The sequence below is a fragment of the Ammospiza caudacuta genome, chromosome 30 (genome assembly GCF_027887145.1).
Source record: "Ammospiza caudacuta isolate bAmmCau1 chromosome 30, bAmmCau1.pri, whole genome shotgun sequence".
NCBI classification, from domain to species: domain Eukaryota; kingdom Metazoa; phylum Chordata; class Aves; order Passeriformes; family Passerellidae; genus Ammospiza; species Ammospiza caudacuta.
In genome coordinates this window covers 4,664,392-4,675,189 of record NC_080622.1, presented here as the reverse complement: position 1 = coordinate 4,675,189, position 10,798 = coordinate 4,664,392, and the positions used below count along the sequence as shown (strand labels likewise).

Sequence of the window (10,798 nt, the reverse complement as noted above, 5' to 3'; positions counted from 1 at the left end):
GAGCCCCATTCCCAGCTTCCATCCCAGTTCAACCCCAATCCCAGCCCCAATCCTGACCCCAATCCTGGCCCCAATCCAGACCCCAGTCTCAGCCCCCAACCCTAATTCTGATCCCAGTCCTGCCCCGTTGCCTTGCCCCCAGCCCTGGCCTCGCTGCAGCTCCCGCAGCCCATTCCAGTCCTGATTCCCGTTCTCAGACCCCGGTCCCAATCCCAATTCCCGTTCTCAGACCCCGGTCCCAGTCCCGGTTCCCGTTCTCAGACCCCGGTCCCGATTCCCGTTCTCAGACCCCGGTCCCGGTTCCCGTTCTCAGACTCCGGTCCCAAACCCAATTCCCGTTCTCAGACCCCGGTCCCAGTCCCGATTCCCGTTCTCAGACCCCGGTCCCAATCCCAATTCCCGTTCTCAGACCCCGATCCCGGGGGTTCCTGGGCTCTCACCGTGTCCCCCCGCCCCGCAGCCACGGCCGCGTACCCGCGTTTCGGGGGGCTCCGGGGGGACAACGGCACGGCGCGGCTCGGCCTGGACTTCCAGCGGATGCTGCGGCTCAACGGGACGCTCTTCGTGGCCGCCCGGTGAGCGCCCGGTGCGCCGGGACACGGCCCCGGTGCGGGGCACCCTTAGCCGGGCTTGTGCAAGGATTTGCACGCTCCTGCGCCCTTGTCAGTGCGCGACCCCGCGCTGTCCCCCTGTGCGTGTTGTCCCTGTGTCCCTTGCACACCCCTTATGATGTCCCCTTGCACGCCCCCTGCCAGTTTGCACGCCCCCTGTCACTTTGCACACCCCCGTGTCCCTTACACTCCCTCCACGTCCCCTTGCACACCCCCATGTCCCTTGCACACCCCCTGTGCGTGTTGTCCCCGTGTCCCTTTGCACACACCCCCGTGTCCCTTACACTCCCTCCATGTCCCTTGCACACCTCCTGTGTCCCTTTGCACACCCCCTGTGCGTGTTGTCCCCGTGTCCCTTTGCACACACCCCCGTATCCCTTACACTCCCTCCACGTCCCTTGCACACCCCCATGTCCCTTGCACACCCCCTGTGCCTGTTGTCCCCGTGTCCCCTCGCACACCCCATGTCCCTTGCACACCTCCTGTGTCCCTTTGCACACCCCCTGTGCCTGTTGTCCCCGTGTCCCTTTGCACACACCCCCGTGTCCCTTGCACACCCCCGTGTCCCTTTGCACACCCCATGTCCCTTGCACACCCCCGTGTCCCTTGCACACCCCTGTGTCCCTTTGCACACCCCATGTCCCTTGCACACCCCCGTGCCCCCTTGCACACTCACCCCCCTTCTCCAGGGACCACATCTACGCCTTCGACCTGCGGCAGGACAAGGGGACGCTGTACCCGGAGCGGGTAAGGGGGGACGGGGACAGCGACCCTTGGGGACACAGGGGACACACAGGGGGACACACGAGGGTCCCCGTGCCCACCCTCCCTTGGCACATCTCACCTGGCAGCACCTCACCTGGGAGACGCGGGACAGGCAGAACTGCGCCATGCGGGGCCGGCGGCAGGTGAGGGGGCGTCACCGGGGATTTGGGGTGCGGGAATTTGGGGTGCGGGCCGTGATGTGGTGGCACCAGGGTCACCTGTGTCACCCTCACAGGACGAGTGTCACAACTACATCCGAGTGCTGGTGCCCCGCGACGCCGAGACCCTCCTGGCTTGTGGCACCAACGCCTTCAGCCCCCTGTGCCGCACGTACCAGGTGGGGGGACCCCCGGAATGAGGGGGGGTCCTGGGGGTCTCAGCCCCAGCAGGGCAGTTCCCAGAGCACGGAGGTGCAGCTCGGGGGGCCCCGAGTGACACCTGAGACCCTCCTGGGACCCCGAGTGTCACCTGAAACTCTCCTGGGACCCTCAGTGTCACCTGAGACCCTCCCGGGACCCCGAGTGTCACCTGAGACCCTCCCAGGACACCCCAACTGTACCTGGGGGTTCCCGATGGGGTTGGGGATGGCACAAGGGGGGTGCTGAGTATTTGGGGAGGGGTCTCACAGCCTCTGGACGTGTCCCCCCCCCAGGTGAGCAGCCTGGCCCAGCAGGGTGACGAGGTCAGCGGCCAGGCGCGGTGTCCCTTCGATGCCAAGCAAAGCATCGTGGCTCTCTTTGTCGGTGGGTGCTGGGGGGCGCGGGGGCACGGGCGGGTCCGGGGGGGCACGGGGGTGACCCGGTGTGTCCCCCCCCGCAGATGGCAGCCTGTACTCGGCCACCGTGGCCGATTTCCAGGCCAGTGACGCCGTGATCTACCGCAGCCTGAGCCCCGGGCAGGCTCCCCTGCGCACCCTCAAGTACAGCTCCCGCTGGCTGCAGGGTACCCCGAAATGGGGGGTCTGGGGGGTCTGGGGGGTGGGATGGGGGTCTGCGGGGGTCTATGCGGGGGTCTCGGGGGGTGGGATGGGGGTGCAGGGGTGTAGGAGGGTGTGAGGAACAGGTTACAGGTGTGGAGGGATGTGTCAGAATGGGGCAGGGGAATGTGAGGATGGGATGGGGGGTGCAGGGGGTCTGTGGGGGTGGGATGGGGTGCAGGGGGTCTGGGGGGGTCTGTAGGGATGGGGTGGGGGTCTCTGGGGATGGGATGATGGTCTCTGGGGGTCTGTGGGAATGGGATGGGGGTACAGGGGTGTAGGAGGGTGTGGGGAAGGGGTTACAGGTGTGGAGGGATGTGGCAGAATGGGGCAGGGGTCTGTGGGGATGGGATGGGGGTACAGGGGGTCTGTGGGGGTCTGCGAAGGTGGGATGGGGGTCTCTGGGGGTCTCTGGGGGTACAGGGGGTCTGTGAAGGTCTGTGGAGGTGGGATGGGGGTACAGGGATGGAAGGATGTGTCAGAATGGGGCAGGGGGATGTGGGGATGGGGGTACAGGGGGTCTGGGGGGGGTGTGTAGGGATCTGTGGGGGTCTGTGGGGGTTTGGGGGAGTCTGTGGAGATGGGATGGGGGTACAGGAGGTTTGGGGGGTCTGTGGGGGTCGGATGGGGGTACAGGTGTGGAGGGATGTGCCAGAGTGGTGCAGGGGTCTGTGGGGATGGGGTCGGGGAGTGCAGGGCTGCAATCTGGGGGTGCAGGGGAGGGGGCTGAGCACAAGGCTGTGGGACAAGGACAGGAGGTGGCAGGAGCTGATGGTCCCTCTGACCTCCCCTGTATCCCCCCCCCAGAACCCCACTTTGTGCAGGTGCTGCCCTACGGCCCCTACGTCTACTTCTTCTTCAGGGAGGTGGCAGTGGAGCTCAGCGCCCTGGGCAAGGTGGGGCACGGGGCATGGGGGGCACGGGGGGCACACAGGGACCCCCACCCTGGGGCTGAGGCAGGGCAGACTCCTGAGCCCCTCACCAGGGTGTCAGGCCTGTGGGTGCCCCCGGAGGCGTCTGGGGGGCAGCCACAATGCCCAGGTTGCCCAGATGCCCTGGCTGGTGACCCTGAGGGTGTCCAGGTGCTGACCCAGTTCCTGTGCAGGTGCTGGTGGCCCTGGTGGCCCAGGTGCTGACTCTGGGTGCCCGGGTGGTGACCCTGAGGATGTCCAAGTGCTAACCTAAGGGTATCTGGGTGCTGACCCCACATGTCCAGGTGCTGACCCTGAGGGTGTCCAGGTGCTGACCAGGTTCCTGTGGAGGTGCTGGTGGCCCTGGTGGTGACCCCGGGTGTCTGGGTGGTGACCCTAAGGGTGTCCAGGTGGTGACCCCACATGTCCAGGCGCTGACCCCAGGTGTCCAGGTGCTGACCTGGTTCCCGTGCAGGTGTTGGTGGCCTGAGTGGCCCAGGTTGTGACCCTGAGGGTGGTGACCAGGTTCCTGTGCAGATGCTGGTGACCCTGAGGGTGTCCAGGTGGTGACCCTGAGGGTGTCCAGGTGGTGACCAGGTTCCTGTGCAGGTGCTGGTGGCCCAGGTGGCGACCCTGAGGGTGTCCAGGTGGTGACCCTGAGGGTGTCCAGGTTCTGACCCACCCCATGCAGGTTCTGGTGACCCTGAGGGTGTCCAGGTTCTGACCCAGTCCCCATGCAGGTGCTGGTGGCCCAGGTGGCCCGGGTGGTGGTCCTGAGGGTATCCAGGTGACCCTGAGGGTGTCCAGGTGCTGTCCCCAGGTGTCCAGGTGCTGACCCATCCCCATGCAGGTGCTGGTGGCGCGGGTGGCCCGGGTGTGCCGCAATGACCGCGGCGGGTCCCCGCGGGTGCTGGAGCGGCGCTGGACGTCCTTCCTGAAGGTGCGGCTGCAGTGCTCCGTCCCTGGCGACACCGTCTTCTACTTCGACGTCCTGGAGGCTGTGACACCGCCACAGACCCTGCACGGGCGCCCCGCTGTCCTGGCACTCTTTGGCACCCAACCCAACAGGCAGGGACATGGGGACGTGGGGACGTGGGGACATGGGGACATCAGGACACGGGGATGTGGGGACATGGGGACTTGGGGACATGGGGAGGTGGGGATGTGGGGACACAGGGACATGGGGACATCAGGACATGGGGATGTGGGGACATGGGGACATCAGGACACAGGGACATTGGGATGTTGGGACATGGGGATGGACTTGAAGGGGGACTAGGGGACACAGGGACATGGCGACATGGGGCTATGGGATCATGAGGATGTGGGGACACGGGGACATGGGGATGTGGGGACATGGGATGTGGGGTCATGGGGTTGTAGGGACATGGGGATGTTGGGATGTTGGGACATGGAGATGTGGGGACATGAGGACATGCAGACATGGGGACATGGGGATGGAGGGACAGGGGGAGATGGGATATGGGGACAGGATGATGGTGACATGAGTAGGGACTCACATGTGGACATGGGGGTCACAGAGAGGGGCTTGCCCAGGGGGACATGGGGATGGACTCACATGTGGACATGGGGACACAGGGAGGAGCTTGTCCAGGGGACATGGGGATGGACTTGAAGGGGGACTGGGGATGGACTGAAATGGGGACATGGGGATGGACTCAACTGGGGACATGGGGACACAGAGGGGACACACACAGAGAAACAGAGCCTGGGGACACCCCAGGGACACGGAGGGGCCCTGCTCAACCCCAGGCCATCCTGTCCCCCCCTGCTGTCCCCGCAGCATCCCCGGCTCGGCCGTCTGCGCCTTCTACCTGGCGGACGTGGAGCGCTCCTTCGAGGGCCCCTTCGCCGAGCCCCGCGGCGCCGCCTGGGGCCCGGTGCCGGAGGAGAGGGTCCCCCAGCCCAGGTACAGCCGGGTACCCCCACCCGCACCGGGACACCCCCGGGTGCCGCCGAAACCGCGTCCCCACACCCGCTGTGCCGCAGGCCGGGCTGCTGTGCCGGGATGGGACCTGCTGCTGGCGTTGTCACCTCTGGGGACTTCCCCGATGAGACGTTGGTGTTCGCCAAGGAGCACCCGCTGCTGCACGGGGCTGTGGGAGCCGCGGGAGGGCGGCCCCTCTTCACCCACACCGGCACCAGGTGCGGGGACAGGGTGGCCTCGGGGACAGGGTGACATCAGGGACAGGGTGGCCTCGGGGACGGGGTGACACCAGGGACAGGGTGGTCTTGGGGACAGGGTGACACCAGGGACAGGGTGGCCTCAGGGACAGGGTGGTCTTGGGGACAAGGTGGCCTCCGGGACAGGGTGGCCTCAGGGGTGGGATGGACTTAGGAAGTGAGATTAGAAGTTGGTTTCCTAAATCACCATGGTGCACTGTAAGCTGTATTATTGCCCTTTTACCTGGTATCTTTATATAAATATTTATATATTTATATATCTATATTTTTATATATCTATATATCTATATATCTATATATTTAATATAAATATTAAAATGTATAAACATAACATTATAAAATTAATATATAAATATTAATTAATATTTATAGAAATAATATTTATGTATAGATATAAATATAATAGAATAGTATAGTATAGTATAGTATATAATAGTATAGTATAGTATAGTATAGTATAGTATATAATAATATATAATATAATATATTTTATATATATATAAACATTTATGTATTTTATATTTACACAGTCCACTTAACCAAGCTGTCATGAGGGAACACATTTCTGTCCTTTCTTTTAAGAGTGATACATTAGGTGATTTTTTTCCCTCCCCTAAACATTTACAACCAAAAAAAAAAAAAAAAAAAAATTGAAAGAAAAACATCCCATCGAGAGATTTGAACTATTTCCTCTCTGCTGTGGAAAAGGGCGAATTAGTTACGATAACACTTATCGCTTTTAGGGAAAGTGATGGATTTGTGGGAGTGGACGGAGCAGCCGTGGGGACAGGGAGTATTTCACGAGGGGAGGTTCAGGCGCCGCAGGGTGGGGATGGTCCTTGTGCAGGGCTCCTGAGAAGGGTGTGTGGGAGCACAGGGGGGCGCAGGAAGGCCCCGAGCCCCCAGCCCGGCTTTGCAAGGCCTGTCCCGCCGCAGGCTGACCCAGCTGGCCGCGGACACGGGCGCGGGGCCCCGCGGGAACCGCACCGTGCTGTTCCTGGGCGCCGAGGACGGGCGGCTGCTCAAGGTGCTGGCGGCTGCGCCGAGCCCCGAGGCCGCGCAGCCCCCCGGGGGGACCCCGGCACCGAGGGACCCCCGAGAGCTGGGGGACAGCAGGGACGGGACGCTGCTGCTCGAGGAGATCAGCCTCTACGACCCCGGGCGGTGAGGGGCTGGGGGTCTCAGGGGATGCTGGAGGGGGCTGGGGAGCACTGAGAGGTGCCTGGGGGTGCCTGGGGGTCCTGGGGGGCTGCTGGTGCTGGGGGGCTCTTGGGCACTGTGGGGCTGTGAGGATTTGGGGGTTTGGGGGTGTCAGGGGGGCTGTGCTGACCCCGGGTGCACTCGGGTGCAGGTGCCACAGCCCAAGGGGATTTGGGGGTATTGCGGGGTGCTGAAGGGGGCTGGTGGGCACTGAGGGGTGCCTGGGGGTCCTGGGGGGTGGGTTCTGGGCACTGTGGGAGCTGCTGGTGCTGGGAGGCTCTTGGGCACTATGGGGCTGTGAGGATTTGGGGGTGTCAGGGGGGCTGTGCTGACCCCGGGTGCCCTCAGGTGCCACAGCCCGCGGGGGTTTTGGGGTTCTCAGGGGGGCTGTGCTGACCCTGGGTGCTCTCGGGTGCAGGTGCCACAGCCCAAGGGGATTTGGGGGTCTCAGGGGGGCTGTGCTGTGACCCTGAGTGCAGGTGCCACAGCCCAAGGGGATTTGGGGGTCTCAGGGGGGCTGTGCTGTGACCCTGAGTGCAGGTGCCACAGCCCAAGGGGATTTGGGGGTCTCAGGGGGGCTGTGCTGACCCTGGGTGCTCTCGGGTGCAGGTGCCACAGCCTGCGGGGGTTTTGGGGTCTCAGGGGGGCTGTGCTGTGACCCTGAGTGCAGGTGCCACAGCCCGCGGAGGTTTTGGGGTGTCAGGGGGGCTGTGCTGACCCTGGGTGCTCTCGGCTGCAGGTGCCACAGCCCGCGGGGCTCCGGGGTGCCCAGCCGGGTGCTGGGGCTGGAGCTGCACCTGCCGGGCCGGGAGCTGATCGTGGCCTTTGCCGGGTGCCTCCTGCGGCTGCCCCTGAGCCGCTGCGGCCGCCACGGCTCCTGCCGAGGGTGAGCGGGGCCGGGAGGGATGGAAAAGGAGCGGGAGGGAACGGGGATGTGCAAAATGGGGACGGGGATGTGCAAAATGGGGATGGGGATGTGCAAAATGGGGATGGGGATGTGCAAAATGGGGATGGGGATGCGCAAAATGGGGATGGGAATGTGCAAGGGAATGAGGACACAAGGATGTGCAAGGTCATGGGAGTGTCCAAGGGCACGGGGGCAGGGGAGGGGACGCGGGCGCACACGGGCACAGGGACATGGGTGGCAGCTGTGTCCCCGCAGGAGCTGCCTGGCTGCCCGAGACCCCTATTGTGTCTGGCTGCCCTCCAGGGGCTGCGTCCCCTTCTCCGAGGACCTTCCGTGAGTTTTGTCCCTCCCATCCCCGACCTCCCGGGGCGTGTGGGGACACGCTGGGGACAGCGGGTGATGTCCCCTCTGTGTCCCAGGAGTGGCTTCCAGCAGGACATGGAGGGATCGCTCGGGATCAGCGGGACCTGCCAAGGTGAAGCCAAGGGGGAACACGGGGGATGCTGGGGATGTTTGGGGATTTCTGGGGGGATGCAGGTGACAATGGGGTGGCTCTGGCACACGTGGGTGATGCCAGAGGATGGGGAGGACGTGGAGGGGACATTGGTGGCTCCAAGGGACACACTGGGGCCTGGCCTGACCCTGCTCTGCTCTCACAGGGCCTACAAGGGTTGGGGACGAGGATGGAGACCTGGCCCACGGTCAGTGACATTGTCTGAGCACCCTGGCGTGGGGGGAGACCCCAGGGTTTGGGGAGGGGGACACCAAGGACTTGGGGCGGGGGGGATTGTGGTGTCCCAGAGACAGATACGAGACACCCAGGGACAGGAGAGGGACCCCTGGGGTGGGACAAGGATCCCAAGGGGGGAAGAGGGATGGAGAAGGACCCTGGGGTGGGGGGACCCCAGTGAGCAGGAGGGACCTCAGGAACAGGAGAAGGGACGGGAGGGGGGACCGGGGGGGTCTCTGTGGGGGACACCGGGCTGACGGGAGGTCCCGCAGGGGTGCGGCACCCCGGGCCCGGTGCCGAAGCGACGGTTCCGGTGCCGGTGCTCGTGGGCTGCGTGCTGGGCGCCTTCGCCGTGGGCGCCCTGGCCACCGGGCTGCTGGCCACCTGCTGCCAGCGCCCCGCCGTCCCCAAAGCGCCCCCGGAGCCGCCGTGCGCCCCCCGGAGCCCGAGCCAGCCGCCCGTGCCCCGCCTGTACCCCGCGCTGCCGCCGCAGGACGGGAGCGGCCCCGGCCCCGAGCCCGAGCCCGAGCCCCCCGCGCTGCCCCCGGCCCGCGCCCCCCGGGAGCGGGAGCCCCGGCGCGGCCCCGCGGAGCCCCCCGGGCCGGGCCCGCCGGGCAGGGCGCTCCGGGAGGAGACGCTGCAGCGGCCGCCCGCGGGCTCGGCGTGGCCCGGGACCCCTCCGGGCAGCGGCTCCTTCGCCAACCGGGTGGTGCCCCGCGGCCCCGCGCCCCCGTTGGGCCCCCACGACCGCGGCCCGGTGCGCCTGGACGTGCCCCCCGACAGCCCCCCGGCCCCGCGGCGGCCGCTGGCGCAGAGCTACTCGCTGGGGGGGACCCCCGTGAGCCCCCCCGGGCCGCCGCGGGGCCTCACCCGCATGCACTCGCTGGGGACACCGGGGGGGACACCCTGGGGACCCCGGCCCGGAGCCCTGGAGCGCTCGGTGTCCATGAAGCCCCCCCTGCTCCCCAAACCGCTGCTGCTGCCCGCGGCACCGGGGCGGCCCTGAGAGCCTCCCGGGACACCCCAAATCTGCACTGGGGGACCCCGAGTGTCATCTGGGACCCTCCTGGGATCCTGAGTGTCACCTGGGACCCTCCTGGGACACCCCAAAACTGCACTGGGGAATCCCGAGTGTCATCTGGGACCCTCCTGGGACCCCGAGTGTCACCTGGGACTCTCCTGGGACACCCCAAAACTGCACTGGGGGACCCCGAGTGTCATCTGGGACCCTCCTGGGACCCCGAGTGTCACCTGAGAGCCTCCCGGGACACCCCAAAACTGCTCTGGGGGGACCCCGAGCGTCACCTGGGACCCTCCTGGGACACCCCAAAACTGCTCTGGGGGGACCCCGAGCGTCACCTGGGACCCTCCTGGGACCCCGAGTGTCACCTGAGAGCCTCCCGGGACACCCCAAAACTGCACTGGGGGACCCCGAGTGTCACCTGGGACCCTCCTGGGACACCCCAAAACTGCACTGGGGGACCCTGAGTGTCACCTGGGACCCTCCTGGGATCCTGAGTGTCACCTGGGAACCTCCTGGGACACCCCAAAACTGCACTGGGGGACCCCGAGTGTCACCTGGAACCCTCCTGGGACCCCGAGTGTCACCTGGGACCCTCCTGGGACACCCCAAAACTGCACTGGGGGACCCCGAGTGTCACCTGGGACCCTCCTGGGACCCCGAGTGTCACCTGGAACCCTCCCAGGACACCCCAGCTGTCACCTCCCCCAGGGTGCAGGGTCCCCACCGCCCCAGCTCTCTGTCCCCATGTGACCAGGACAGCCCCCAGCAGGGTGACAGGGATCCCCGTGTCCCCACAAGGTCTCCACGTCTCCCATCCCCCTGGTTTTGCTTTGTTTTTATTCTTTCTAATTTATTTTCTGTTCGGACGGGGGGAATGGGAGTTGCTGTCCCCCCCCCCCTTTGGGGACATCAGGAAGGGGGACACATGGCCCAGCCCATCCTACTGTGTAGGAGCAGGGCTGGGCCAGGGCAACATTGGCACAGGATTTTAATAAAAAATACAGAACAAAAAACGAATTTCAATGTTGAAATTTCTGCATTCCAAAGCATTTTCCCTTGGTGGAAAAGGGGGAGAGCAAGCATTTGTGTTGTCCCAGCACTCAGGGAATGTGTCCCTGATTTCTTCAGCAATCAAAACAATGTGATAAAAGTCCAAATTAATCAATTAATAGATTTTTCCCCAGGAAGAGGATGGGGGTGGAATGGAGGGTGCCCCATTCTCAGCTTGTGCTCCCCTTTCCTGGGTGTCCCAGCAGGATTTGGGAGAACTGAAACCACCCACTGCAGACAGGAGGGAAACACGTGTCAAATTAACCCCAAAGTGGGCTAATTAACCCCAAAGTGTGTTAATTAATTAACCCCAAAGTGTGTGATGAGAAGGGCAGCCAGGCTGTGTTCTCAGGAATGGCGCGGGCAGGAAAATCCCTGACACGGCACAGCCCAGCCTGGCCTCCCGTGGGAGGGAATTT

At 64.5% G+C, this 10,798-nt stretch overlaps 1 protein-coding gene across 1 annotated transcript in view; it reads left to right on the top strand.

Moving 5' to 3' along the window:
• Positions 1–10,308, top strand: part of SEMA6C (semaphorin 6C) — a 15,427-nt gene extending 5,119 nt beyond the window's left edge. The window contains exons 7-22 of the mRNA XM_058821561.1: positions 314–575; positions 1,301–1,358; positions 1,463–1,519; positions 1,612–1,713; positions 2,029–2,119; positions 2,196–2,318; positions 3,160–3,248; positions 4,114–4,331; positions 5,068–5,193; positions 5,274–5,429; positions 6,405–6,632; positions 7,408–7,554; positions 7,831–7,908; positions 7,995–8,050; positions 8,235–8,276; positions 8,578–10,308. Of these exons, the coding sequence (XP_058677544.1) occupies positions 314–575; positions 1,301–1,358; positions 1,463–1,519; positions 1,612–1,713; positions 2,029–2,119; positions 2,196–2,318; positions 3,160–3,248; positions 4,114–4,331; positions 5,068–5,193; positions 5,274–5,429; positions 6,405–6,632; positions 7,408–7,554; positions 7,831–7,908; positions 7,995–8,050; positions 8,235–8,276; positions 8,578–9,311 (2,567 nt within the window). The 3' untranslated portion in view covers positions 9,312–10,308. The remainder of the gene's footprint in view (positions 1–313; positions 576–1,300; positions 1,359–1,462; positions 1,520–1,611; positions 1,714–2,028; positions 2,120–2,195; positions 2,319–3,159; positions 3,249–4,113; positions 4,332–5,067; positions 5,194–5,273; positions 5,430–6,404; positions 6,633–7,407; positions 7,555–7,830; positions 7,909–7,994; positions 8,051–8,234; positions 8,277–8,577) is intronic.
• The last annotated feature ends 490 nt before the right edge of the window (positions 10,309–10,798 follow it).